At 38.2% G+C, this 23,007-nt stretch overlaps 5 protein-coding genes across 9 annotated transcripts; 3 read left to right on the forward strand and 2 right to left on the reverse strand.

Moving 5' to 3' along the window:
* Window positions 1-561: 561 nt before the first annotated feature.
* Window positions 562-5,019, forward strand: LOC112187782 (polypyrimidine tract-binding protein homolog 1). Of its 4 annotated transcripts, none has more exons than XR_005806836.1 (10): window positions 562-886; window positions 1,388-1,597; window positions 2,025-2,087; window positions 2,170-2,243; window positions 2,356-2,451; window positions 3,490-3,547; window positions 3,641-3,745; window positions 3,834-3,915; window positions 4,022-4,243; window positions 4,343-4,482. XR_005806836.1 is itself a non-coding variant. In XM_024326710.2 (10 exons), exons 1-10 carry the CDS (start codon window positions 704-706, stop codon window positions 4,351-4,353), a joined length of 948 nt encoding a protein of 315 aa, XP_024182478.1. In that variant the 5' UTR covers window positions 562-703; the 3' UTR covers window positions 4,354-4,485. The 4 variants fall into 4 exon arrangements, 3 of the variants coding, with proteins under 3 accessions (XP_024182478.1, XP_024182476.1, XP_024182477.1); XM_024326710.2 differs by having other exon boundaries at window positions 4,022-4,087; window positions 4,343-4,485; XM_024326708.2 differs by having other exon boundaries at window positions 565-886; window positions 4,022-4,134; window positions 4,343-5,019.
* A 4,158-nt stretch (window positions 5,020-9,177) lies between these two features.
* Window positions 9,178-11,258, forward strand: LOC112190944 (expansin-A10). 2 transcript variants are annotated; one of them, XM_024330465.2, is made up of 4 exons: window positions 9,178-9,332; window positions 9,454-9,589; window positions 9,819-10,107; window positions 10,499-11,258. In XM_024330465.2, the coding sequence occupies exons 2-4, from the start codon at window positions 9,460-9,462 to the stop codon at window positions 10,806-10,808; spliced, it is 729 nt and encodes a 242-aa protein (XP_024186233.1). In that variant the 5' UTR covers window positions 9,178-9,332; window positions 9,454-9,459; the 3' UTR covers window positions 10,809-11,258. The 2 variants fall into 2 exon arrangements, with proteins under 2 accessions (XP_024186233.1, XP_024186232.1); XM_024330464.2 differs by lacking the exon at window positions 9,178-9,332 and having other exon boundaries at window positions 9,339-9,589.
* A 3,104-nt stretch (window positions 11,259-14,362) lies between these two features.
* On the reverse strand, window positions 14,363-15,973 carry LOC112186150 (probable disease resistance protein At5g63020). Its single transcript, XM_024324501.2, is given in 2 exon segments — window positions 14,363-15,712; window positions 15,714-15,973. Coding segments are annotated over 2 exon segments (1,560 nt in total). The 5' UTR covers window positions 15,924-15,973.
* Window positions 15,974-17,291: 1,318 nt separating this feature from the next.
* LOC112185900 (pentatricopeptide repeat-containing protein At5g39680) lies at window positions 17,292-20,089 on the forward strand. The gene is made up of 2 exons (XM_024324233.2): window positions 17,292-19,622; window positions 19,705-20,089. Exon 1 carries the CDS (start codon window positions 17,347-17,349, stop codon window positions 19,459-19,461), a length of 2,115 nt encoding a protein of 704 aa, XP_024180001.1. The 5' UTR covers window positions 17,292-17,346; the 3' UTR covers window positions 19,462-19,622; window positions 19,705-20,089.
* A 516-nt stretch (window positions 20,090-20,605) lies between these two features.
* On the reverse strand, window positions 20,606-21,607 carry LOC112187729 (probable calcium-binding protein CML46). The gene has a single exon (XM_024326628.2). The coding sequence runs from the start codon at window positions 21,364-21,366 to the stop codon at window positions 20,797-20,799; it is 570 nt and encodes a 189-aa protein (XP_024182396.1). The 5' UTR covers window positions 21,367-21,607; the 3' UTR covers window positions 20,606-20,796.
* Window positions 21,608-23,007: the final 1,400 nt, after the last annotated feature.

The following is a 23,007-nucleotide window of genomic DNA, read 5'->3' on the forward strand; positions in this document are numbered from 1 at the left end:
AATGTCTGAGGCTGTCATTGCACTTACGTGCGAAAGATTCAGTCATGCCTCGATAGCAACTTAAAAAAAAAAAAAAAAAAAATTGCCTATCCGAAATGGATAGTTCTAGTTGAACCTCCAAATTTGCTATTTGGACTTTCTATACTTAGTACACCTCTAATTTTCTTTTTAGAAAAATAGACATCTTTATTTTTATCAAAACACCCTTGAGCATGACATACAATAATCTGTTACTCTACTTTTTATTTCTATCTTCAACTGCGAGAAGAAGAATGAATCAAAATCACATAATATTACTCTCTTATGAGTAGCTACGTAGGTCTCTCTCATCTATCAAAATTAATTAAAGGGTTGGTTTTCAATCTTGATATATTTGTTAAAAGAAGAATTTCATAGATTTTAGATTGGAAGATCGAATAATAAAAGATGAGTCAATCAAAATCTGAGGTCATAATTAAGGGCGAGGATTATTATTAATAGAGTTGTTGTTTTTTACTTTACAAAAAAAAAAAAAAAAAAAAAAGAAGCCCATTTACATCATCACCCCACAATGTGCCCTATCCAATCGAGCTAAAAAGCCCCGGAACCCAAATTTTGACGCAAAAATTATCCACAACCAGACAATCTCTCTGTCTCTCTCTCTTTCACCCAAACCCTAACCCCAATCCACCAATCTCAATCTCAGGCCACCGCCCAATCTTCTATGTCGACCTCGGGGACACCGCAGTTCAGGTACACGCAGACGCCGTCGAAGGTGCTCCACCTCCGCAATCTCCCCTGGGAGTGCGCCGAGGAGGAGCTCATCGAGCTCTGCAAGCATTTTGGGAAGATCGTCAATACCAAGTGCAACGTCGGCGCCAATCGCAACCAGGCCTTCGTCGAATTCGTATGTCCCTCTTTACTTTTTGCCATCCAATTGAATTTGCGCTCAATTTATTAGGCCTATTCTGCATTGGTGAAATTGAAGCATGTATGTGAAAGACATTATTCAGCTGAAAGGGTTAGGTGTTGAATTGCAACAATTAGGTCCGAGTTTGTATTTGTGGTTATCTGGTATGCCTTGTTTGAATTCTAGTGCTTCTGCACAGCAGACTCTAATGCCGTGTTTGAATTCTATTTTGATTGGTATATGTTATCTTGCCTGATCTCTATGGCTCTCGATTTTTCGGAGTTCATGTAATGCAGGGTAAGCTTGTTATAGGACATTTTATGCTGTCATGGGGAAGTTCAATATGAATTATTGGGCCATTTGTCTCTGTATAGTCGTTTCAGTTGTTTTGTAGTTTATATTCTATGGCAGCTACTTGTGTTATTTTATAGATATGCATATTTTCTTTTAAGCTTTGTTATGGCTATATGTTCCTGAAGGCGATAATTACTTTTTCAGGCAGACCTAAACCAGGCCATAAACATGGTTTCATATTATGCTTCATCGTCAGAGCCTGCTCAGGTCCGGGGTAAAACAGTTTACATCCAGTATTCAAATAGACACGAAATTGTGAACAACAAAAGCCCTGGAGATGTTCCTGGGAATGTGTTGCTGGTAACCATCGAGGGTGTTGAAGCTGGTGATGTGAGCATTGATGTCATTCACTTGGTAAGTGCTTTTTGGTTCTGTGTTATCATGTTTTGGGTCTGTCTTGTAAGATATTGCAAATCTTGTATCAACCTAGTGTAGAGAAGCACAAGATGCTGAATCTAAATCATGGGTATTCTGGATAATCTGTCAAGTTATAATTGTTCTTCTTATGTCTTTTTTATTGAATTGGTTGAATCACTTGTGGTGATGTCTCTTATTTAAATTCTTTTCTTGGAGGCAGTTTGGAATTATTATCTTGTACGTCATTCTCCTTTCTATGGTCACGCATATATGCACAGGTGTCATTCTGCACTTATAACTCATATGTTTGAAATTTTTTGTTGTCCCATGGTATTTTCATCAGGGGTTTTTATGATCTTGTGTTATTTCACTTTAGTGTCCATATGATGTGTTCGTGATGAACTATGACTTCCTTTGTTTTCAGGTGTTTTCTGCTTTTGGGTTTGTGCACAAGATTGCTACTTTCGAAAAGGCTGCAGGCTTCCAGGTCTGCACAAGAACTTTCTTAGTACTGCAAATATCTTGGACTCTTGGTCTGTCATTCTTATCCCTTTGTAATGATTATGCAGGCATTGATTCAGTTCAGTGATGCTGACACTGCATCTGCGGCTAGGAATGCCTTGGATGGAAGAAGTATACCCAGGTATGCACTCTCGATTTCTTCATCCTCTCGTCATATTTACCCTTATTGATTTCCATATCTTTGGAATAGCTTGCAGAGTTGTTAACTTTGTGATGTTATCATTTACCTATAGGTACTTGCTTCCTGAGCATGTCGGTTCATGCCACTTGCGTATCTCGTATTCTGCACACACTGATCTGAACATCAAGTTCCAGTCACACAGAAGCAGGTAATAGAAGAGCAAAGACATTTATAACCTGTTTTGGTATCGCTTTCTGTCTTGGTGTTTCCTTTTTTGGTTGTGGTTATATCTCGACTCTTTTGCTACTGTTATTGCATGTTATATGAACTGCTAATTGGTGTGTGTGTTTTTTGTCATCTAGGGGTTAGTGCGCCTGGTAACCAGAACACAGATGTCTTGTCATGGACATTTAGTAATTCCTTGATCTTATGCAGTCGTTTAATGCGTTTGTTATTTTATTGTAGAGTTGCTTATTTGTTATTGTTGTGCTGATTGTAACAATTGCTTTTGCTATCATTTTGTTATGTCAATTAGATACTTTAGATTTTCTTCCCATACATGTTTTTGACATGTCTTTTCCGTGTTCTCGTCAGCATATGGACATTTTTCATATTACCGTTGGCAAAATATGCTTCTAGGTATCAGCTGGAACATATTGTAAATGCCTAATGGAATTGTCATCGTCTTCTTCTGGGGATAAAAAAGACAAAAATAAAACCTCTTTGCTTTACTTATGTGTGTCAGTCTGCATTGGATGTTTGTTTCTTACTTGCTTTAAGAGGCTGTAAACTTTAACATGTCATCTTTTATGTAAGCTGGATGATATGTTGTTTGATGTCATCTCTGCTGTCAGTCTGCTCAGTGAAAGTTGACAAGAATATTTGTCATGTGTACGTTCTAAATCATACTGGATTGAGTTTTCAGACTCGATTGGTGAAATAGTTGTTGCCTATAAAATTCTTTTCTTTTTAAAGGATATAATATATTTGAAAACAATCAAAACATGTTGTCTTTTGTCTCTGTGTGTTAACTAAATCATCATAAGAGAGTTTCCTTGTGGAATTATCCAATTGTATTGCTTTTGTAATTAAATTCATAGGATTTTTTCTTTTCCTTTTGCAATTCAAATTTAAGCCCCCCTTTTTCCCTCAATATTATCTTATGATGTGTTTCTACTCTATGAGGCAGTTTGATTGTATAACTTGGCATAATTTGTGTGAGTTTTGTTTGTGGTTGATACTGCAGGGATTATACAAATCCATACCTTCCTGTAAATCCTACTGCAATAGAGGGAGTTGTGCAGGTATATTATTGTTTAAAGAATATTTACTGTAATTTCTGGTATTGGGCACTAGCACCTAAGCCGAAACGTTCTCTAATTAGCTGTTATCTCCAGCCTGCAGTAGGTCCTGATGGAAAGAAGAAAGAGATGGAGAGTAATGTGCTTCTGGCTTCCATTGAAAATATGCAGTATGCTGTCACTGTGGATGTTCTTCACACGGTTAGGGCTTATTCCTTTTGTGTATTTCAAGCGCTGAATGTACTAAGATGATGTTAGAGATATGACATTGTTGCTTTACATGTTATAGGTATTTTCAGCGTTTGGCACAGTACAAAAAATTGCTATATTCGAGAAGAATGGTCAAACACAGGCATTAGTTCAATACCCTGGTATTTCCCTTTGACATGTGACCTAACAGAATGCACTTTTCATCTGTCATTTATATGAGAGATTCAATTGTCTATTTGTCATTTAAGCGTGAGTCCTTATTTGCAGATATTGCTACCGCAGCTGTTGCCAGAGAAGCTCTAGAGGGGCACTGCATATATGATGGTGGCTATTGTAAGCTTCATCTATCATACTCTCGTCATACTGATCTCAATGTAAAGGTATAAAATATATGCTTTAGAGTAAAATGTTCATGAGAATAAAAATGAGAGGAAAATTGTAAAGACATCCTGTGGATCTGTTGGTCGAAAAACGATTTGGTCCTTAAATGTATGCTCCTTGACACTTAATTTTCCATCTGATTATATGAACATGTTTAAGAGATCTTGCATAAGATTTTGATTGGTTTTGTTTTATACTTATTTGCAGGCTTACAGTGACAAAAGTAGAGATTATACAATCCCAGATGCTAGTTTGCTTGCGGTGCAATCTGGGTACCCTGCAGCTCCTGCAGCCTGGCAGAATGCGCAGGCTGCTCCAGTGTACCATGGAAATGAATACAGTGCTGCAGCAGCTGGACCGGGTCAAGGTCCTCCTGGACAAGTGCCATCATGGGATCCAAACATGCAAGCAGGCCGATCATCCTTTGTTTCGGTTCCTAGCACCTTTCCTGGTCAGACATTTCCTACATCATCAGGTGGTCCGGTATATTCCTCTGCACCAATGCCTGCGGGTTCATCACCTCCAATTACTTCAGGTGTGGATCCAAGGGGAATGCATCAGCCAGGTGCTCCACCGCATGTGCGACCAGGTGGTGCTTCACCCCCAGGCGTTCGACCTCCTGGTGCTTCACCTTCTTATTACGGCCAATCCTAAATAATAGGATGTATTTTTCTCTTCCTTTTAAACCTATGCTGGTTATTGCCGGCCCTATCTTTTGAGTTTTTGGTTGGAGTTTGTCGGGAATTGGAAAGAATCTGACTCCAAATTCAATTTGCAGTGCCCTGCTTTGACTAGAAGCTCTTGTGATTTAAGTCGTGATTATGACATTTATTTTTATCAATACTTTACAAAGATAACCCAGTTTCTGTTGGAAGCTTCTCACACCTCACCCTATTGCCATTATATAACCGGTTCTCTTGTTTATATCTTACAAAATGTTCCATACCATACTAAATTTCTTATTGTGATGGGCACGCTCTTTTCAAATTTTTGGTACGAAGCTTTATTTTCTCCGTATATCCAGAACTACAGCAATGAATGACGCAAGTGAAGGACCCAAATGATGACCGTTCTAGCCTTCTAGGGAGCGTCTGTAACTGCAAAAGCCTGAGATGTTGTGTCGTCGCAGGGTTCAACATTTAACTTCCTAGAGTGGGCATGTGCTACCATGTGAGACAGTGATTGTGGGGACTCAAATGTAGTGCCATATGTAATGTGCATAGCCAAAGCTGACCAACTCCGTCGGTTAGCTGTGCGATTTCGACATGCCAATGTTAACCCCCCTCATGCTAGCAACTAGATTGGTTGAAATTCTAGTTCTGCACCATGCAGTTGTCATCCTCGAGGGCTTATTGCAAGTTTGCAACCATGCATCCAAGCCTTCGGAGCATGCTTGGTTTGACTTTATCACCTGATAATGAAGAGACTAAGATCATGTCACTTTCACCCACTCGGTTTGAATTTCATCACGCAACCAATCACTTCAATGTCTGGCTTAATTCAACCCTTAACCCGGCTTAAACCCTGATAGTATTATTTGATTCTTACAATGATTTTAATATAGGAGAGACTTGAATTCAGCAAGCTAGCTAGCAGCATTCCCATACGTGTTGATCTTCATGTGAGGGTTTACACCTCGAGATATGCCAACATTAATCAAAACCCAAGTAGCATTAATTGGGGTCTGATATTAGCATTATAGTAATATGCCTCATTGAATCTGTTTTCTGCAAACCTCAGTGAGAAATGTCATTAAATTAAAAAAAATGGGATCCCACTGATCCTTCGGTTTCATACATTACAGTTTGCTTAATCTGTTTGATATTGTTGTTTTCTCATTGAATCTCTTATGTGCCAGTAAATTAAGAAGAAAGGGATCTCACTGATCTTTCGGTTCATTCATTACAGTTTGCTTAATCTGTCTAATATTGTTGTTTTCTCTTTATAATTTGCTTAATAGATCTTCTGTCAGTCTTTGCCATATATTGAAGCTTCTGTGTTTATCACCTTCGTACATCACGAGTGGTACCAATCATAAAGAGTTGTACAAGTGTTGATCGACTGCTTCTAATCAATATCTGTCCGTGAACGTCATTTTCTTTTATTGCATACTTGAGGATAAGTGGGAAGATCAAAAACGTGTTTTTATTTTGTGTCGGTAGTAGATTTTTGTTCCTGAATTAATATGGCAGATTTTCTACTAATATTGTATGGTTGAAAACCCATTAATTTTACAAATATATGAACCTAGCTAGCTAGTTTAATTACTGAACAGCAATAGTACCAATTGACACATATTGTTCATGCAATAAGTAACAATACTTTGCATAGTTTTTTCTGTGTTCATGAAAACGAAAGAGAGAGAGAGATAGTTTTTTCTGTGTTCATGAAAACGAAAGAGAGAGAGAGAGAGAGAGAGAGTGAGAGAGAGAGAGAGAGAGAGAGAGAGTGAGAGAGAGCACTGTAATAAACTGTATAACATTTATCACTCGATCAATCAGTTCTAATTTGGAAAGAATTTAGTTGGCGAGAGCTAACATTTTTCTACATGCACATATCTAAAACGGCGGACAATACTAATTGCCGAAAGGAATTTCAAAGATACATTCAGCTGTTTTAGGCTTTTAGCTGCAGTGAATAGAATCATTTTCATTATCCATGCCAGGATCCTAAATTTTATGCCAAAACTTGCATAGTCTAGAAATGCATGTGTTCTTGATGGAGCTAGAAGTGTGTAATCTTAGCAATAATACAGCAACCAATTGCATGTGTTTTAGTTAATTAGTTACAAGTAGCTCTTTGTTTACGACATTTTCTGGGCAACACACAGTCACAGTCTGCAGACACATGGGATATGAATTAGGCTTTACATCACATTCGAAAGGAGCAGACGTTTAATGGCTATCACATTCACTTGCCCCTCTCAAAAACGCAGATGCATGTGGAGTGTGCACAGCAAATTAAGTATGCTACGGAGTTCGGAGTACGGACACATATATATGCACTATCTGCATCAAGTTATTACGCATTTGATTCATCACGCTTAGTTCTAATTATGCGCGGTTAGTCAGGTCATTGTCAGTTAGGCTCACAATTAGTTGCTTAAATTGCCAAGATGCTTAGCAAGGGCTGAAAAACCAAGTGTCTACTTACCAGAAACTCAGAAAGAGAATACTCCTAGTGCGAAAACATGCAAAAAGCTAGTAAGAACAAGTCTAACCGGGAAAAGAACCGAGATTACTTTTCGATCTAGTTGTTTCAAATGGCAGTTGATCATGTTTCAGCCGAAATGCTTTGTCCAAAATGTGAATAAAACAACCTAACTCTGGCCTCTTTCTTTGAGATCTAGCAATGTCAATTGTTTTTTCAACAGTACTTTCGGTTAATGAGAGAATATCCCACATCTTCCCTGGCTGAGTGGCTGATTTGGTTTTTGACACCACGGCCCTTTGCTCTTTCTTTTTGTAATAGAGATAGTTTGAGTCTAATTTTTTGTGTTCTCATAGATATGGTAATGATTTACTTTGCAGGATTTTTAGAACCTCGACTTTTTATCTAAACTTTGCTCTTTGCTTTCAAAATTCTTCTTTTACATTGTTCATATTCAAGTGCCTTTTTGAAAATACTACTTTAGATTGCAGGGAGAGATTCCAAGTTCCATAGCTCTTAATTACCTAAATGTCTGCTAGCTTTTGCAAGAATCCATATCATATCTGATTCTAATAAACTCAGGGGTCAGATAAAGGCTGGTGAAGACTGAATCACATTTTAGACCCACCAGATTTCGTTCAAAGATACGCTGTTTTCACCTCTCTGGCTAACTACTGGACAAGGATCGGAGCTAGCTTTCCATTATTTATGAACTTGGAGTCTCAAATCTAAGCAGAGATGCAGACTAAAGTTCTGGTGACATAAAGGTAGAAGAGTAGAAGACAACCACATGACCACTTAGCAAAATGGTTGTCCGGTTGTCCCCATTATCATGCATTGGACAAGGCTAACGTTACCCTATAACGGAAACAGACAACGCTATAGCCCCAATATTTTTACATTTTTCAAAAAGCATAATTGGGGATTGGTAAAGTCCAAACAAACGAGTAATGAAAACTTATACACGAGACGACATCTATTAATTGATGTAAAATTACTTGACACACAGTTAACTTTTATGTCTTAATTTATTTAAAATGATTTATCGAACATCTTATCTTCATCAATACTTTCCTCGATCATTCCCATGTACTCGTTTATAAAGCTGGCAACACTGGAGTTAATGATCAGCAACATGAAATGTAGATTTAAAGGCACCCACTCTCTGTCTCTGAGTTTGGCATGTAATAAATGAGAGTGTATCTTTCTCCAAGCCAGAGATTATAATACCGGTGGAACCTTATGCATGTGCTACTATCCCATCAATGTTTGGCCATGAATGACATTTATTAAAAATCTTGTTATGTAGATACTAGATACTAAATAGATGAAAACTTTGATGCCATACTTTGCAGGCAGTACAAATTGAAGATTGGAGTTGCATGATTTACAACTACAAGAACTGCTTTCCATTAATTAAGAGAAAATCCCAACAGGGAATAAACAATAAAGTCTAGTATTTTCTAAAATTTACCATTATCATTGGTGTTAGCTTAATATGACTTGTCCGTGGATTCCCTCACAATTGAAATCTTTTTAACACAGTTATTGTCCAACTTGGGAGCAAAACGTTTTTTGCAAGAGGTTTTGAGTTCGAACCCTTCGTCTCCATGATATTTAGTTGAGAGTGTTAACTTGATATACATTGTTTCTTAATCTAAGTATTATATATTTCCTCTCAATTGAGAGGTTGATATCTTCTAGTTAGTTGAGCTGGTTGAGCCAAATTTACTCTGCCATTTTCATAGACACTTTGGGGTTCATGGAAATTGCTAGATGGAAACTTGAAAATTAACCACGCGGTTTGAACCATGAAAACCGCTCAGTCCCAAAACTAAAACTATGCATGCATTGATTCCTATTTCTACAGAGAAATGAGAGTCCCAAAACCACTTAGCAGAGAGTTGCTTGGTCCCAACAGCTCAAGCTTTGTCAGGTTGTCAATTCAGGGGTGATGTTGACTGACCTCTATTTATTCTTCTTCAAAAAATGATAAAACCCCCTCCCCCCTCTCCAGTTCTTCACTACTGCTTAGTTCATATCTCCTGTAAATAGTTCTATCTCTCCCCTTTTTATCTTGTAGCAGAAGAATAAATTAGATTATTTAGTACTACTTTGTACTAGCTATAATAGTGATGCTAAAAGAGTTCACAAATCTTACAATGCAGGAAAAAATGGCTTCTTTGGGGATTCTTCTAATTGGGTTTGTGTCTGTGCTCTCTTCTGTTAATGGCTATTATTATGCTGGTTGGTCCAATGCTCATGCAACCTTCTATGGAGGTGGTGATGCTTCTGGGACTATGGGTATGTCTTCCACAAAATGATTATAATCGAACTTTTACTTTGGTTTTGTGAGCTTAATCTACATTGTTCTCTCATTTTCCGACTATTTTCCATAGTTGTCTAACATGGTATATCCGAAACTTGTTAGCTTGAGCTTGGTTTTAAGGTTAAAATGGTTTATTTTGTGTAAAGGATTGAACTTTGGTTCTATTACTGTACTCATTAGTATTTTTGGGCTTGATTTTTACAGGTGGGGCTTGTGGCTATGGAAATCTATATAGCCAAGGCTATGGGACTAACACAGCAGCTCTAAGCACTGCTTTGTTCAACAATGGCTTGACTTGTGGAGCATGTTATGAGCTCAGGTGTGTAAATGACCCACAGTGGTGCCTCCCTGGCACCATTGTGGTCACTGCCACAAACTTCTGCCCGCCGGGGGGTTGGTGCGACCCTCCGCAGCAACATTTTGATCTATCTCAGCCTGTCTTCCTAAAGATTGCTCAGTACAGGGCCGGAGTTGTCCCTGTATCATACAGAAGGTAAAGAGATAGATCTAATGGATCAATCCTCTGTCACACAGCTCAGTAGTAATAAGATGCTAGCTAGCTAGCTGCAATAGTCACCAGATTTGGCTTACTGGTCCGTTTGGCACTGCTTCTAGAAGTGCCAAAAGTGCTTTTGGTAGCGATTGACAGAAATCGCTAAAAATCTGTAAAGATACTTCTACCTTGGTGCTTCTTGAGGCAGTGCTTCCAAGTCCATTTCTAGGAAGCACTTGTGACAGAAGCACTCGCAAAGCATAACATCTCACTTGATATAAATAGCTTGCTTGGATTTGCTTAAACTAAATATTGTCACGTCATTTGGTAAATAAATTTAATGAACGTAACACATTTTTTAAGGCTTATTGTTTATGTGCATATTTTGCAGGGTGAGATGCAGGAGAGCAGGAGGAATAAGGTTCACAGTGAATGGACACTCATACTTCAACCTAGTGCTGGTGACCAACGTCGGTGGTGCTGGAGATGTCCAATCTGTGGCCATTAAAGGCTCGAGAACCCGGTGGCAATTGATGTCAAGAAACTGGGGCCAAAACTGGCAGAGCAATTCTTACCTCAATGGACAAAGCCTCTCTTTTCTTGTCACAACCAGCGATGGCCGCAAATTGGTTTCTTACAATGTTGCTCCTCCCAATTGGTCATTTGGTCAGACATACACAGGAAGACAGTACCGCTATTAAGTACTTGATGAAAATCTCTAGCTAGCTATGTGCTTAGTATTGAAGCTACTTTTCCACTTTGTTAAGTTTTATGGAGTAAGTTTGCTGAAGCTAAAGCTATAAGGTTAAAACGAGAAGGGCTTGTTTTGAAGTAAGTGGCCCTTTTCCAGTTGAATTCTGGTTTTTGCAGTTCAAGGCTGTTGAAGACAGAAATAGAGAGAGAGATTGTGTTCGTGCTTTAATTTAGGGCAGTTTGGTATTGGAATTTCACTACCTGCTGCTAATTCATGAAGTCATCACTATATTTAGAAGAGTTGTTTAGTGTTCAGTAATGCTATAGCAAAAGCCATAATTAGGCATATTTGATAATTGCTTTGTGTAATGCTACTGTAATTAATAAACTTGGGCTGCTTATATATAATGCATGCACCTTTTTCATTGAGAAATTAAAAGGTGGAGCCTTTCCACCAATCTCGTCTTGGTTTGGGAAAGCTAAAGCTTTCAATGAAGATGGTAATAGATGGATAACTAGTTATATATGAATGCTTATGATTGATCTACTTTTCCAGACCCACCACTGCAAATTGAAGAACCAATGGAGATGGTGAAATCTTAGGGTACTGTTCAGCTTTGCACTTGTAGTTATCAGAGTGATGTAGCCCTACATTCAAATAGTAGCAAACAACAAAGTACTAATCGGACACAACGTGGTGTCTCCTCCATATTGAAAATTCAACAAGGTAAAAGCAGATAGATTTGCTAGAAATCAGAAACGTAAAACTTGGTTTATACTTGATAGCAAATGTAGGAAAGCAGAGACACCGACACTAAAATCATTGATGGAGTGAGCGCTATGAACTAGAGATAAAGCTCATGTAGAGAATGATAATAGGCGACTTTCCTACTCGAGGTCATGAAAGAGTGTCACATCCTACATGTTCGTCAAACAAAGTTACGAAGAAAATCGTTCGTCAAACAAAGTTACGACTTCGGAGTCAGAGAAAGTGAGCTGTGATTATGCGAGAATGCGCCTAATGTGTCACTTAAGAAACTTTCTGAATCCGCCATTACATCTAGTTTAGGTCATTCAGTCGAATGATATATTGGTAGGGGTCCTCTAGGACTTAATGGTGTGTGAGAGTTAAAAGGGTACCTAATATTACAGCCAGAGCTGTGAGCCAGCTGGGTGTGCTGTTGAGTGCCAGCAAAATGCAACTTCTTATATGGCCCTTGTTTTAATGAAGTCACCACTAATAAGTCGCTTTACTTTGATTCTTGACGGTACCTAAGATCTCTTGTTAGAGCATATGAAACAATGGGATGGTGGTGGGGAAGTTCTCATAAAGTTTTGTCCCGTAATACTTACTAAAACCATGACACAATGTTGACATGATTTGACGAATCGATGACATTTTTTCACGATTGAATAATCATGTTAAGTACTCGAATCAGACTCTTTCTACCATGTCGAACCACATTCTTTGTTGAATAATTGCATTTGTGCTGCCGATTTAACTCGTGGTTTGATTTTAATTTTTTTTTAACTGTTAATCTAACGACACTCATTGTATTCAGCATGTTTAACAACGTAATAAAATTTTGTGTCAAGTTGTAATTTTTTCTAACATCAAACAAGTTGTAGTTAAATGACTCATCATATATTTAGTTTTCAAACAGATATATAAACTTCAATTATCCGTCAAATGGCGGTCCATTGAAGAAAGTGAGAAAGTGAGAAGGTCGTCATGTTAGACCTTGATTTTGGGCTCAAATGCAGAGCCTATTGCGATGTTTGTTTTTCAAAAAACCCACAAAATCTATGGCCTAAACCCTAAAAAACTTCATAGCCAAGGTCCCACATTACACCGAAACGAACAAAAGCAACCAAATTGGAGGCAAACCGTTATAGGGTTCTGGCCATGTCCAAGCCGAAACTCTCACCTCCAAAGCAAATACCCGCCTCTTTTGAAGACCCATTAAGCTCTTGAAAAACGCGGCTGATACTAACAGCTGCAGAATTCATGTCCATCTCTTCATTTCCAACCAAACCCTCTGAAATCCTTTGACATATTATTCCACACAAACTCTCTCATCAATTTGGTACTCAAAATATGATCAAATTCCGAGTGCCCACCACCTGTTCGATTTTATGCCCAACAGAAAAGTGGTTTCTCGGAGTGCCATAATGGCGGTGCATTTGCATAGACAATTGGCTTGCCCTGTTCAAGACTAGGGTTTCGTGGACAATTTGTGCCCCGATGAGTATATTGTGCAAACTGCTCCTTTCTTGCTTGTTCTGACCGTGGGAAAGTTGAAGGGGAAAAGCAGTGTCATGGCTTTGTGTTTATAATGCAGTTGTTAACATGCATTCCTGTTATTCACAAATCGTAGGGGCTATGATGGTTCTGATAATTTTCCAGGTTTTGATATTTTTTTTTGTATTATAAATGCCTGAATGGGATGTTACTCCGTAGATTTTACTATTTTAGGTTCCATGGCAGAAGAGGATATGCTTTTGTGCAGATTACATCTGGGGATGATGGTGGTGGTGGTGGAAGCTATAAATATTTGAATTACCAGAGAAGGACTTGCGTCTTATGGGTCATAAAGGTCGCTCCATGTAATGATCTATGCAGCCTAAGCCTACTGATCTACTATTCAGAGGTTCATGCTATGCAAGTGATATGCTTGACATAAGTTTTGTTGGTGTGCCTGATGTTGAAGACCAGTTCTCCAAACCATTTCAAGTTATTGAATCAGAATAATCTTATTGAAAGTCTCAAACTCAGAAGTCTTTTGAGCCCATACATAGGGTTCAAAGCTAGTTTTCCATCCCAATCAAATGTAAACTCTCTCTTGGAGATGCGAATATTTTACATGTACAACACACAAAAGAAGAATCGGGCAGGTGCCTCTGGAACTAAAGCATTTCCAAACTGGTCCCTGCAGCTATATATCATGGAACCCCTCACACCTCTCAGTCTCTTACCTCAATCCCAACTCATGTAGCAGGGACGAATAGTATCTAGTGCAAGTTGGTCCTCCCACTCTAACCCAACCCACCACTTCTGCTCTCCTCTTAGGTTAAAATTGCATCCGTCTCCTTGAGCAGTGCTAGAGTTGAGTGGCAGTTTCTTCAGTGCTGCTTTAGACATGGTAAGGGCAAGGCAGTCTTGTATACGCTCTCCAACGCTGGTAGAAATGCCAAATCAAGACGCTTCAGTTTCGCAAACAGGTTAAATTCTTTTGCCACATTTGCATCTCCACCCAGTTTACTCAAATTGATTATTGTCTCCATTCTAGAGCATCTTAACACTAAAACAAATTGGAGATTTGGAACAAAACAGAGCTGTGACAAGTCCTTGAGATCTGCACATGCGTTTACCATTATGTATTGAAGGCCAAAGAAGCAGCTCTGGATTCTCATCATTGAGTTCCGAGGATTGTTACATGCTCGTCCTCCTGCCCAATCAATGTCCACTATTATATCTTCCATATTAGGATAGCCGCTAATCTCAAGCTGCTCAAGATGTTTTGTCTCCGCAGATGATATATCAAGAGAGCTCGAATGATTGTCACAAGTCATAACCCATGAGGTGTAGAGCTCGAGTGCAGCACTTCACTAATTTGTTGCTGACGAAGTTTTGGAAACAAGAGGTACTTCTAATGTCCAGAGTCAAGTAGTCCAGGTGTTTCAAACCATGCAATTCCTCTACCATCGCTTTTTCATCATCAAAATGATTTCGATCATCAGAAGTACCAGAATTTACCATTCTCAGAACTTTTTGCATCGAAAAACTTGATAGTATGGTTGGTGGAAGAGAATCAAGTTTCATTGTATACTCAAAATTCAAATATGTCAGCCTCTTTAAGCACTTTAACTCAATCGGCAACTCTCTTATACCAGTGTGTGACAAATTGAGATGTTGTAGTGAAACCCAGCTTGAAACTCCTACTGGCAGTTGGGTTAGATCCATATTGCGAGACAGATCTAAAACCAGCACATTAGACATAGAGTCAAAGAAGCCTGTAATAATCATTTTCAGATGATTACTCCTGAGAAACAAAGTCAACAGATATGGAGAGTTTGGTTTTTCAACCAATTCTTTGATGTGGTTAGCCATCAATGATACCCTTTTCGAGTTCTTCCATTTTTCGGCAATTGGTGCTTCAATCAAATCAGCGCCTGCACGCACAAGAAAACTCTCTTCTGCTTTCTTAGGATCACAAGCCAACCACAATGCCATGTCACGAACAACATCATGCATTTTTGCACAACCTTCTTTACTGTCTTCTAGCATACATGCATTGAGAAGAGTACCTATGATATGGTAGCTCTCATCTCGTGCTTCTTCTAGATCAGTATGTTCATCTAACATATTTTCACACATCCAAAAGCATGCTAAATCATCTTTAGGTATGGGATAGTCTTCAGGAAATAAAGCACAGTACAAGAAGCATGGTCTGACTTTCTCACTAGGTAAATTATCGTAACTGAATTTCAAGAGAGGGAACACCAGGTCTCCCATACCTGAACACTCGAAGCTAAATTTCTTCAATACTTTGATCGCATGATTCTATTCTTGGGGTGTCTTCTTGCAAGACATCATCCGACCAACTGTAATTAGTGCAAGCGGCAAACCACCACACTCTTTTGCGACAGATTCAGCAAGTTTAGGAATATCTGCATGAATAAGAAGTGCGTCTTTGCCAACCTTCTCCTGAAACAAGTTCCACGCTTTGTCCCATGGCAAACACTCCACATAAATCTTCTGTTGAGCATCCATAATACCGCACACATCCTCAGAACGAGTTGTGAAGACTAGCTTGGACTTATTGTGTCGATCAGGAAATGGAACTCCGATTTTGGTTATATCAACCCGCTCCCATAGATCATCCAACAATAACACAAACTTTTTTTTTGCTCAAGAAGCGTGAAATTGATTCGAATTTTGCATCTGGATCTTTAAGCTTCCATGTGTCTTTTGGAAAACCAATCTTTTCTCCAATTCTATCTTGAATTGCTCCGAGTCTGAGGTCCTTGGAGACTACTATCCAGATTGCAAGATCGAAATCAGTATGTTGGAATTTGTTATGGATTTGGGTGAGGAGGTTCGTCTTGCCGACCCCTCCCATCCCGTATAAAAATAACGAAAACAAACAAACAACAATCCCCAAGACTAGGGCTGCCACTTGGTTTGATAATTACCAAACTGACCGAATACCAACCGATATTTGATTTAGTAAACCGATTTTTTGGTAACCGAGATCGATAAAATCGAAATCGAAAATTACCGAAAAAAGTTTGTTTGATTTTGGTAAATATTGAATTTACCGATTATCTAAATATTAAATTTATATACTACAGTTTTCAATATATATACATGTATATTAAGAAATAAACATAAAAACTTTTATAATGGTATGAACATTACTACATATACTACATTAATAGTACATGTATTTTAAGTAACCTAGTCAAAGATGGTTAAATAACCTAGTTTTATTGCAAATTGCTAAAACTTGATGTCATATATACAAAAAAAAGCTATAATTAGTAGATGAATACAAAGTTTATGACTATAAAATTCAAATGTTCATTCTAATTTATATTATAAAGAATTAGTTGTTCTAAAGTTGGTAATACCGAAAATCAAAATACCGAATTTGGTAGATATAATTAAAAACCGAAAATTTGGGTTGGAAATTGGTAGCTCAGTTTTGAAACCGAAAGCTTTGGTTTTCAAGTTTATAATACCTATAACCGATTCGAACCGACCGAGTGACAGCCCTATCCAAGACAATAGCACTCCCACTCTCCCAGATCCAAAATCCACGATGCATGGCACAAGTACAGAAACAATCCATAAAAAGTAAAAACAAGCAACCAAAATACATCATAGAGACCTAAAACCTTGAGACATCAAGAATTTAAGGGCACGTTTACTTATTTGGAATAGAAATGAATGATTATGGGGTAAAAATATTCATACGTTTACTAACACATCAAGAAATCAAAATGATTCTGGATAAAAGTATTTCTGCGTTTACTAACACATGAATGAATCGGAATGAGTGTAAGTCCCACCTCCTTATAAGGAATCGATTCCTGAATACTCAGGAATTTGATTACGAAGGGGGGAGAGATGGGTTTAGGAATCAACTCCTCCGGAATCAATACCGATTCCTTTCTTCTCTCATTCCAATTGTCTCAAATTCATGATTATTTTCCATTCCAAGTAAGTAAACGTGGCATAACACTATTAGTTTAGTATCGTAACTTTTATTTTTTGTAATACATTTTCCTATTTTGGTACTAGAGTATCTCCACATGCATTTATCTGAGGTTTTGGACAAAATTGAGGGGGAAATAAAAAAAGCCACTGGGAGTGGAATTAAACTAAGTATGTAATAAAATTTACAATTTTATTTATTTTATGATTTTTTTTACTAATAAATTTGCCTAAATGCGTGACAATGCTTAACGTGTGTGACAAAATACCTCGAACCTCTTAAAGAAACACTTGTAGCCTCCCCCACGAGGAGGTTAAGCAAGACAATGCCCACCGTAAAGCTCTTTCGAAACTCTCACCTGCCCTTTCTTTTCAAACCAAAGCAAACACCCGCCACTTTTGAAGACCCAATTAAGCTCCTGAAAAAGTCAGCTGATACAAAGAACTTAAGACTTGGCAAAGCAATTCATGCCCATCTCATCATTTCCAACCAAACCCCTGAATCCCTTGACATATTCCACACCAACTCTCTCATCAACTTGTACTCAAAATGTGATCAAATCTCAAGTGCCCACCACCTGTTTGATTCTATGCCCCACAGAAATGTGGTTTCTTGGAGTACCTTAATGGCTGGGTATCTGCATAAAGGGTGTGCCTTTGAAGTTCTTGGCTTGTTCAAGACTATGGTTTCGGTGGAAAATCTGTCCCCGAATGAGTATGTTTTCGCAACTGTTGTTTCTTCTTGTTCGGACAGTGGGAGAGTTGAGGAGGGAAAGCAGTGTCATGGGTATGTGTTGAAGGCTGGATTGCAATGTCATCAGTATGTTAAGAATGCACTCGTGCAGATGTATTCGAGTTGTTCAGAGATGGAAGGGGCTATGAGGGTTTTGAACACTGTGCCGGGTTATGATATTTTTTCGTGTAATTCGGTTTTAAATGGGCTATTGGAACATGGGCATGTAGGGGAAGCAATGGAGATTTTGGGTATGATGGTAGGTGAGTGCATGTCTTGGGATAGTGTTACATATGTCACCATTTTTGGCCTTTGTGCTCAGCTTAAGGACTTGAGACTGGGTCTGCAAGTGCACAGCAGAATGATGAAGACTGATATAGAGTGTGATGTGTTTCTTAGTAGTGCAATCATTGATATGTATGGGAAATGTGGCAAGGTTTGGAATGCAGTGAAAATTTTTGATGGCTTGCAAACGCGGAACATAGTCTCATGGACTGCAGTCACGGCCGCTTATTTCCAAAATGGGTACTTTGAGGAAGCATTAGGTGTATTGTCAAAAATGGAACTTGAAGATGTTCGTCCAAATGAATATAGTTTTGCGGTCTTGCTTAACTCATGTGCAGGGTTGTCTGCTCTAAGACATGGAGATCTATTACATGCTAGAGTTGAGAAGTCAGGTTTCAAATACCATGTCATTGTTGGGAATGCTTTGATCAACATGTATTCCAAGTGTGGAAACATTCAAGCAGCAAATGAAGTGTTCATGGATATGACTCATCGAGATTCTGTGACCTGGAATGCAATGATATCTGGGTTTTCCCATCATGGGCTCGGTAAGGAAGCACTAGACGTGTTTCATGATATGTTGGCAGCAGGAGCGTGTCCTAACCACATTACCTTCGTTGGTGTTCTCTTGGCTTGTGCTCATATGGGCTTGGTGCAGGAAGGGTTCTACTATTTGAACCAGCTAATGAAACAGTTTGGCATTGAACCTGAAGTGGAGCACCATACCTGTGTTGTGGGGCTCCTTAGCAGATCTGGACAACTAGATGAAGCTGAGAGATATATGAGGACTACTGCAGTCAAGTGGGACATTGTTGCCTGGAGAACCTTGCTCAATGCTTGTCATGTACATAGAAGTTACGGCTTAGGTAAGCGAGTAGCAGAGGTTCTTCTCCAAATGGATCCTAATGATATGGGAACATATATACTATTGTCAAATATGTATGCCAAGGCCAGGAGGTGGGATGGAGTTGTGAATATCCGGAAATTGACAAGGGATAGAAACATCAAGAAAGAGCCTGGAGTGAGCTGGATAGAGATAAGAAATACGACCCATATCTTTTCTTCTGATGATAACACACACCCAGAGTCTAGTCAGATACATGAAAAGGTTAGGGAATTGTTGATCAAGATTAAACCATTGGGATATGTGCCAGACATTGCTGCGGTGCTACATGATGTGGAGGATGAGCAGAAAGAAGATTACCTTAGTTATCACAGCGAGAAGCTAGCAATAGCATATGGACTCATGAAAACACCTTCAGAAGCGCACATTCGTGTCATTAAGAACCTCAGGATATGTGATGATTGCCATGTTGCTGTGAAACTTATTTCAAAGGTCACAAACAGGGTGATAATTGTTAGAGATACCAACAGATTCCATCAATTTCAAGACGGGAGGTGCTCTTGTGCAGATTATTGGTGACAATACAATGATGAGACCTATAAACATGTGAATTACCGGAGAAGGAACTTGCATCTTACGGGTCATAGAGGTTACTCCATATAAGCTTCTATGAGTGTGGGGGGTGTGGCTGCTCCTAGCCTACTGAACTTGGAGACTTGCCATGCAGAAGTTCACGACATGTAAGTTAAGTGGTTTCTAGAGTAATGACTTGTAAGCTCATACTCCTACAATTAAAAGATTTTGATTGTTTCTACCTTCCAGGTTACGACTTTTGGCAGGGTTAGTCACCTGACGAATCCAAGGCAAAGTGAAGGAAGTTTCAGATTATAGAGTGAGGCTCAAGTTATTTCACTATACCAACTACCCGTCATTATCGGAGGTTACTACTCTGCCTAAGCTGGTTCCAAACTTCTACAGAATATATGATTTCTGTTTCAGACTCTAGTCTGGTCCTATCAAGAATACATCGACGAAAGATCCTGTAAAAATTCTTTACGAATTCATATAGATAGCTCTCTGTTTTATTCGTATATATTGAAAAGTGATGAATAGGGCATATTCTTTTGCTCAACCAAAATAACTACAATGATAATGTTTAGTACAATTAATTCTTTAATTATGACATATTAAGACGAGTTAGAAGACAGGAGCAAAGCCGTCTCAAAAGTTTTGGAGGCTATAGAAAATATGGCCCTCTTTACGAGACTATACATGAATATATCATTGAAAATTTTTGTAATATACAAACAAATATAAATACATAACTAATTACTTTAGTTTTTTTTTTTTTGCCCTCTTATCTTATTTTATTATTCCACTTGTTTAAAAACAAAAAAATTTAGAGAGAAAGAGTACTAAAGCTTGTTAACAAAAATCCATTACAAATAAAGTTATAGTTGAATTATGAATTATGAACGAAGATAAATACAATACTATCCAAAACACATAAATAAATGAAACAAGGATCAAGGATAGATGTAATATCTATCAGAACAAGAAAATGGAGGAAGAAAAAGGGCCAAAAAAAATAAAATAAATAAAAAGCAAATCAACTGCAATGAGGAAAAGGGGCCCAAAAAAGAAATAAAAATCAAATCAGCTGTGATGAGAATCAAACTTGTACTATTAAGTTGGAAAGATAGCTAATTGCCGACTAAACGTCTGAACTACAAAACTTTCAAGTAGTGAGGACACTTTTATAAATAATATAGATGTACAAAGAAGTACAAATACCCTAAATTTGAGGGTCCTGTTCCATCGCACACTTTGCACAACCTCTGAGTCGGCTCTAAATAGGAGTATGCGGGAATGATAATTGTTCCTTTAAATTTTAAAAGAAGAAAAAAAAATAGTTTAGCAAAAGCTAGCCTCCATAAATTTTACAAATTCAAAGAACTCTATCCTTCCATCTCTGTTTTCATCAAATGTCTCGATCATTTTCTGGCAGTCTTCTAGCTTTGAACCTTCCTTCAAGCCCAATATACAGAGAACTCTCTGCAACTCTCTTGCATCGATAAACCCATCCTTGTTCTCATCAAACACATCAAAAGCTTGTTTGACTTCCTCCAAGCTCGGCTCGTTCTCATCAAACAGCCCTGAAAGCTCAGCAGAACAGAATGATTCAGGTAGCCCTTCTGAACTGAAAAAAATTCCCAAGTTTCCCATCACCATGTTCACATCTTCTCTGCTCAAGCTACCATCATCCTTCTTTTTACATACCTTTGGCAGCTGGCTCGACTCCGAATCCAAGTTCTTCTCATCCCGAACCTTTGAGTTATCACAGGTATACTGGGATAGGAGAAAAGACTGAAATCTAAAAAAGAGCTCCTGAATTCTACCTAACCAGTTAGCAATAGATTGTAACAAGATTGTACCAATCAAAACAAGAAATGGTGAAGAGGATGTTGATGATGTCTTCTCCATTGAAATAGATGCTGGTCGTCGATATTAATGCTAGTCGAAAAACAAGTTCAGATTCTCAAGTCTATGCAAAGCACAAAAGCAGGAAATGATGAGAGAAGGATTTAAGTTTACATCAACGATTTGAGTTATGAATAGATAAGGTGCATGGTGTCTTATATAGACCAAGATTTGAGTCTTGCATTTGAAGACACCATTTTGGTCAAGCCCCAAAATATGGGGGGAAGATGCTGTGTGCCATCGCGGGTCTTTGGTGGAAAAGTATATGAAGAACCGGTCACCTAATAAGCACTTGTGTTATACATTTTGGAATGTTGACAGGAAGTTCCAGTGTTAAGAATTTGTGAGAGATTTGAGGTGGTGGGTCATGCAGGCCTAGCCTGCTTGGTTTGGCTTGGCTCTGCCTCTTTGTCTTATGTGGGATGGTCCTAGGAATACTCAGGCCGATTGACTAAGTTAATGGAATGGAAAATAGTGAAAGTTTCTGGGAAGTTAGATTTGATTTTCAGGGCGGCTGTTCCTTTTCTATTGCTTGTGCTGGCATTGTTTATTATGGTGTGCGCATTTTCCTACTTATTTTATGGTTTTTACGTTTGGGTTAACTGTCTTTGTCTGTGACAAGTTAGCAAAGCACCATATGGACGTTAACAAAGTCAATTATAGACGCCTGCTAAGGAAATTGTCATCGAGTCTCCTGGAATCTGAAGTGTGTAGCCTTTCCACACAAGTCATTGATTCAGACGTGCGAGAAGGGAAGCCATGGTCTGGGGTCTTGAGCGGTCCTCTGCGTGTAATTGGTGGCAAGCCTACCCTAACCGCACTTTCTTTTTTTTGAGCGGCCTAACCGCACTTTTAGAGCACGTTCACTAATTTTAGTCTAAATTTTTAATTTTATTGAACTTATGTTAAAATGAGCCGGTGTGCAAATTATGACTTATAGTAATAATTTCAAGAAGTGAAGTTCACATTTTTTATTTTACAATCTACACTATGTTTTTATTTTTAGTAACTTTAAATCTATTTATTTTTTATTTTTATAAGAATTCTAACTAAAATAATGAAAGAAATAGAATAGATTGTAGATTATGAAGTGTGAATTTCATTCTCCATAACTAATAACTTTAGGATCAATTTCCACCATTAACGGTACAATACAGTATTTTCATACGTTAGCCATTCCCATGGTCAGAAGATGGTTGCCAATGTTACTCATGTAATCCTAAAATTCTTCTAAAAGCACACCATTACCATTCTTAATCGAAATTCTAATTTCATTGAACTTCTGTTAAAATCATGACTTCGAAGCTTAGAAACTTGCTATGAGTCAATTTCTCTCGTTTTGGGCCGTTGACTGTAAAACAAAATTTACATAAGCAAGCTTTTGGACAAAATTAAAGATGTGGACTGAAATTGACACTTTCGAATTGAGATGCTTTATGGCTTTTCAGCCTAGATGATATGGGCTATTGGGCTGTGTACAAAAAATGGACCATTAACTAAATTGTCTAATCTGGACACAAACTGGGCTTCAGCTTGACACTGATACCATTCATATTAAGAAGATTATTGTCCAAGAAACTTCATGAGTGAACCAAATCCTGAATGGATGTCTTTAGTATTGCTCAGATGTTAGACATTTTCTTG

This window comes from Rosa chinensis, chromosome 2 (genome assembly GCF_002994745.2).
Source record: "Rosa chinensis cultivar Old Blush chromosome 2, RchiOBHm-V2, whole genome shotgun sequence".
Lineage (NCBI taxonomy): Eukaryota > Viridiplantae > Streptophyta > Magnoliopsida > Rosales > Rosaceae > Rosa > Rosa chinensis.

What these genes read in the sequence shown, in the direction of transcription:
- LOC112187729 (XM_024326628.2), bottom strand. Translation starts at nt 21,366, where the DNA reads ATGGAGAAGACATCATCAACATCCTCTTCACCATTTCTTGTTTTGATT.
- LOC112187782 (XM_024326708.2), top strand. Translation starts at nt 704, where the DNA reads ATGTCGACCTCGGGGACACCGCAGTTCAGGTACACGCAGACGCCGTCG. An exon ending in AAAAGGCTGCAGGCTTCCAG is followed by an intron (nt 2,088 to 2,169) that starts GTCTGCACAAGA and finishes ATGATTATGCAG; the next exon opens with GCATTGATTCAGTTCAGTGA. An exon ending in CTGTGGATGTTCTTCACACG is followed by an intron (nt 3,746 to 3,833) that starts GTTAGGGCTTAT and finishes TACATGTTATAG; the next exon opens with GTATTTTCAGCGTTTGGCAC.
- LOC112185900 (XM_024324233.2), top strand. Translation starts at nt 17,347, where the DNA reads ATGCCCACCGTAAAGCTCTTTCGAAACTCTCACCTGCCCTTTCTTTTC.
- LOC112190944 (XM_024330464.2), top strand. Translation starts at nt 9,421, where the DNA reads ATGCTAAAAGAGTTCACAAATCTTACAATGCAGGAAAAAATGGCTTCT. An exon ending in TGATGCTTCTGGGACTATGG is followed by an intron (nt 9,590 to 9,818) that starts GTATGTCTTCCA and finishes TGATTTTTACAG; the next exon opens with GTGGGGCTTGTGGCTATGGA. An exon ending in GTCCCTGTATCATACAGAAG is followed by an intron (nt 10,108 to 10,498) that starts GTAAAGAGATAG and finishes CATATTTTGCAG; the next exon opens with GGTGAGATGCAGGAGAGCAG.